Below are 5,000 nucleotides of genomic sequence, written 5' to 3' on the forward strand. Positions count from 1 at the left end.
CAGGAGGAGTACGTGGACCAGGTGACCGGCCTCAGCGACAAGAAGGTGGGTGTGCAAGCAGCGCCGCGGGACACAACGCTGGCCGCGAACAGGGCATCGGCAGCGAGAGGGCTCTGTTTTCTCGAAGTCACCAAGTACTGTCGATACGAAAAAAACGAAAAAAGAATCAGCGCTACCTAGCTCGGGTTGCTGCAGCCGACAGCTAGAGTAGCCAGGCAGCTACATTGCTACACTCTGGCGGCATGATTTTAAAGATCTATGTGAAAAATCGCCGGAATTCTCCTTTTGTAAAGGAAATGGGGTGGTCTGCTGGGTGTAACTGTGGTCTTAACGGAGGGGAACGTTCTGGACGAAAACGGCCAACTAACCAACTAATTAAACCATACTGTAGCTGTTCCTGTTGCGATACAGTTCAGTTTCTCTCTCTCTCTGAGCTTGGGTGGGGATATGAATACAGAATTACATAATTGAAAAGTTTTGGGAAAAAAATGTCTTCATAAATGATGCTGAATAGCTCAGCAGCGTGAGAGAGTGGGAGCAGGCAAGGAGTCTAATGAGTTGATTTTGGGTGGCTGCCTTCTTTGTGGTGAACCGATCAGTTCTACACAGCGCCTCTTTTAACAGTGTTTAAACAAAATCACACTGGTTTAACTATTGCTGAGCTGTGCTCTTACTATCTTACCCATCTATCTGTCCTTCTATGACTGCTGGAACTTCTGGAACATTCTAGAACATCTTATGGGCTCAGTTCTTACATTGACGCTTTGTACCCACACACCAAGCAGATAACACTCAATAATAATAATAATAATAATAATAATAATAATAATAATAATAATAATAATATGTTGTTGTTGTTGTTGTTGTTTACATATACATTTATTCCCTTAGTAAACAATTTTTTATCCAAAGTGACGTTCAAAAATAAGGAATAACATTCTAGCTACAATGCAGAGGAGACCTTAGGTAGTGATTTAAAATACTACATCAATCAATACTATTACCAGGTGATGAGAGTGAAGTTTTTAGTACTAGTCAAAGTGTAGTCGAAGAGAAAGTGGAAGGGGAAAAAATATATCATCTGAAACACTGTCACTTGTTACACAATCGCTCATTTTATTAAAGACCATATCGAGAGAAAGAAAAAAGCGTTTTTTAGTGAAGGCACATTTATTCTGCCACTGTTTCACATCATTTGGAGTTGTACATCTTACAAACACCTTTCAAAATCTCTCAGTGCCGCTGTGAGTAACTCATCACCTTCTTCAGTTAGATGACTCACAACACCCTGCTGTGAGATGGCATTATTTGTTTGTGCTGTGAGCAGCTGTGAGCGGATGCAGTCCCACTTCCCATATATACCGGTGTATATATATTTGTACTGGATCAGTGCTGGTTACTTACACCCCTGACTGACCACTCTGACCAGGAAGCCGGTGGAATGCGTCCAGACGACGTTCTAGTGCGGTGCGTGTGGGCGGGCGGCGGCAGGACGCAGACAAGTCGCCATCTGGACAAGCTATGCTGCAGCAGAGCAGAGAAGAAAAAAAAACATGGGATAGTCACTTGGAATATGAACTTGGAAAAGAAAAACTCATTTGAATGCTGACTATAAGGAGAGAGGGCAGAAGCAAACAAGCTTGGCCTTTTCAGTTAGACAAAATTACCACATTTTTGCCAAAAGGAGATACATTTTCAACTTAAATGGTCGTACAGTAATTATCTCTCAAGCACTGTACAAACCCAATGAACTACTCTGGTGGTGGGGTAACTACTATTAAATCCCCACTTTAGTGGTGGGGTAACTACTCAAATACCACCAGGGGTAACTACTCAAATACCCACTCTGGTGGTGGGGTAACTACTCAAATACCCACTCTGGTGGTGGGGAAACTACTCTGAAATCCCTACTCTGGTGGTGGGATAACTACTCAAATCCCCACTCTTGTGGTGGGGTAATTGATGTTGAGGATCCTGGCTAATAGCTGCACTCTCTACTGTCTTTGCTGATGTGGAGTATTGGCCTTAGTGGCTCTAACACTGGACAGTGTATGGGGCTTTTGATGTCTCCTCTATGCTATATGTTTAAGATCAAAGAAATGGGTGGATATGCTGATCTAGACTGATTGGGCACATAGGAGTCTGGGAATATTGTTGATGTTATGAATCTTGAAATCTAGTAATGATAGAGGACTATAGACATAGCACACACACTTTTTGGTGTTATAGTTCCATTCAGAACTTTTGGTAACACTCGACATAAGAGTGACATGACACTAACCCTAATCCTAACCTCTAACCCTAATCCTAACCCTAACCTAACCCTAACCATCTAACCCTAAACCTAATCCTAACCCTAACTTGTTATGACAAAAACTGAATGACACTTAATCACAGAAGTGTTATGTCATAAACGTTTATGACTTGTTTATGACACGTTCATGACAGTGTCATGTCACTCTTACGTGTATACTGTCAAGTAAAGTGTAACCAAACTTTTTTTATTTGATGTTTTGTTATTAATTTGTGATGTTCTTTATTCTTTTTTCCATTCGTTTCCCTTCCCCCTCGCTCGCTCGCTCGCTCCCAGTTCCAACAACCGAACACCTTCTCTCCCCTCCGTTCCGCTTCGGGACGGTGCCCAACGGCAGCACGGAGAGAAACATCCGGAACAACTACGCGGAGATGCACGGCTACATGACCAGCTTCCACCAGAAGAACGTGGACGAGGCGCTGCACAGTCTGAAGTCAGGGTAAGAGGCCGCGGGGGTTACGGAGGAAGATGTGGATGTGTACACAAACAGGAATGGAGAGAGGGAGAGAGTCTGTGGATGGGATAGGAGAGAGGGAGAGAGGGAGAGAGTCTGTGGATGGGATAGGAGAGAGGGAGAGAGGGAGAGAGTCTGTGGATGGGATAGGAGAGGGAGAGAGGGGAGAGAGTCTGTGGACGGGATAGGAGAGAGGGAGAGAGGGAAAAATATAGAAGAAGAGATGGATGGGTACAAACAAAAAATGGGGGAGGGAGAGAGATATAGTTTTTTGACTCTTATGGGATGTTTGTATCTGTGTGAGAAAGTGTGTGACTGTGTGTGTTTGAGTGTGTGTGTGTGTGTGTGTGAGAGAGAGAGAGAGAGAGAGAGAGAGCGAGAGAGAATGAGTGAAACACAGTGCAAAAAAGAAACATATTATAAAATAAAAGATTGGATAAGGTGTAAAAAGATTGGATAATGATAAGAAGTGATTTGAGATTTCATGAAGATTGAAATGATGACGCATGTCTGTTCTTTTCAAAGTTTTCCATTTGGTTTTTATTGTCCTGTCACCAATTGCTTTGGCAATATTGCAACAATCAAGCCCAACACTCAGAACAAACAAAAGCCATTTAAAATGAAATGAACTGGACAGAAATTGTGATTTAGGACAGAAAAACGAAAGCTATTATGGGTAGAGAGAGAGAGAGAGAGAGAGAGAGAGAGAGAGAGAGAGATTTAACACTTGTTTATTTGCAAACCTTTACATCACTGCCCCCGTTAAACACATAGAGAATGAGGACACCCAGCACAGTACAGACATCCTATTAGATTCACATGTGTTACATCGTCAGATGGAAAAAAAGACTCAGAGAGACAGGCCATGTTCCGCTTCACATTTGAGCAGCTTCTTGCCCATCTTCTCCAACCTAACACACAACTACCTCCAGTCAGCAAGAGAGAGAGAGAAAGAGAGAGGAGGGGGGGGATGAAGAGAGAGGAGGGGATGAAGAGAAATGAAGAAGAAGGAGAGAAGAAGGGAGCCAGGGAGAGGGAGGAAAGGAAAGAGCGATTACGAGAGGGACCCAACAAAACAGGGAAGGAGGAGGTGGGTGGCAGGGAGATTTAAAATAGACAGAGAGAATGTATAGAAAGAGAGGGAGGGAGAGAGAGAGAGTAAGAGAGAAAAGCTATGAAAAGAAAGAAAAGAAATGGGAGGTGGGAGGAGGAAGAGAGAGTTGCAACAACAGTGGAGAGAAATACATCCAGAGAGAGATAGAATCATAGAGGTAGAGGAGAGAGAGGGAGAGAGAGAGAGAGAGAGAGAGAGGGAGAGAAAAGAGAGAGAGGGAGAGGGGATGAGAGGGAGAGAGAGAGAGAGAGAGAGAGGGAGGGAGAGAGAGAGGGGAGAGAGAGAGAGGGAGAGGGGATGAGAGGGAGTGAGAGACTGAAGTGGTATATTGATGAAAAGATGCATCCAGTGCGGGAGAGAGGGAGAAGGAGAGAGTGAGAGAGAGATAGAGCAATAGCACTATATAAGAGAAGAATTCAGAATTCAGAGAGACCGAGAAGATGAGAGGATGAGGAGGAGGAAGAGGAGAGAGAAACAATGGCAGAGGAGTCAGAGGGAGAGCAACAGCACCACAGAAAAAGAATAGAATTGAGGGACAGAGTACTTGAGAGAGTCGTGGAAAGAGAGAGAGGGTAGCGAGAAGGAAAGAAAGAGAGAGGGGGTAGGGAGAAGGAAAGAGAGAGAAAGAGGGGGGTAGAGAAGGAAAGAGAGAGAGAAGGGGTAGGGAGAAGGAAAGAGAGAGAAAGAGGGGGTAGAGAAGGACAGAAAGAGGGGGAGATAGAGAGAAGGAAGGAAAGAGGGGGGAGATAGAGAGAAGGAAAGAGGGGGGAGGGGGGCTAGAGAGAAGGAAAGTGAGCAGCAGAGCGTGAGGATGTGGACAGAGGTGTGAGTGGGTGGAGACAGGGCCTATAATAGCATCAGAATCTCAGCGCTCTTTCTTTCTCTCCCTCCCTCTCTCTCTCTCTCCCTCTCTCTCTCCCTCTCTCTCTCTCCCTCTCTCTTTCTCTCTCTCCACACTGCCTGCCATATCAGATGAGCAGATGTGGAGAAGCAGAAAAGTACGAGAGGAAGAGTGAAAAAACATCAAAGCGGAAAAGAAAGATTAAAAAAAAAAGAAAAGAAATGCCAAGTCCAGGAAGTGGACCACGGGAGAGAGAGAGAGGCAGTTTGTTGTTGCC

General features: G+C 44.5%; 1 protein-coding gene across 1 annotated transcript in view; it reads left to right on the forward strand.

Annotated features, from left to right (window-relative positions):
* The window catches only part of grin2bb (glutamate receptor, ionotropic, N-methyl D-aspartate 2B, genome duplicate b), an 85,187-nt gene that overhangs the window by 54,354 nt on the left and 25,833 nt on the right, over positions 1–5,000 (forward strand). Inside the window, 3 exon segments of the mRNA XM_042103470.1 lie at positions 1–45; positions 2,591–2,611; positions 2,614–2,753. The exon segment at positions 1–45 is cut by the window's left edge and continues 185 nt beyond it. Coding sequence (XP_041959404.1) covers positions 1–45; positions 2,591–2,611; positions 2,614–2,753 — 206 coding nt within the window.

This window comes from Alosa sapidissima, chromosome 9 (genome assembly GCF_018492685.1).
Source record: "Alosa sapidissima isolate fAloSap1 chromosome 9, fAloSap1.pri, whole genome shotgun sequence".
In the NCBI taxonomy this organism is placed as follows: domain Eukaryota; kingdom Metazoa; phylum Chordata; class Actinopteri; order Clupeiformes; family Clupeidae; genus Alosa; species Alosa sapidissima.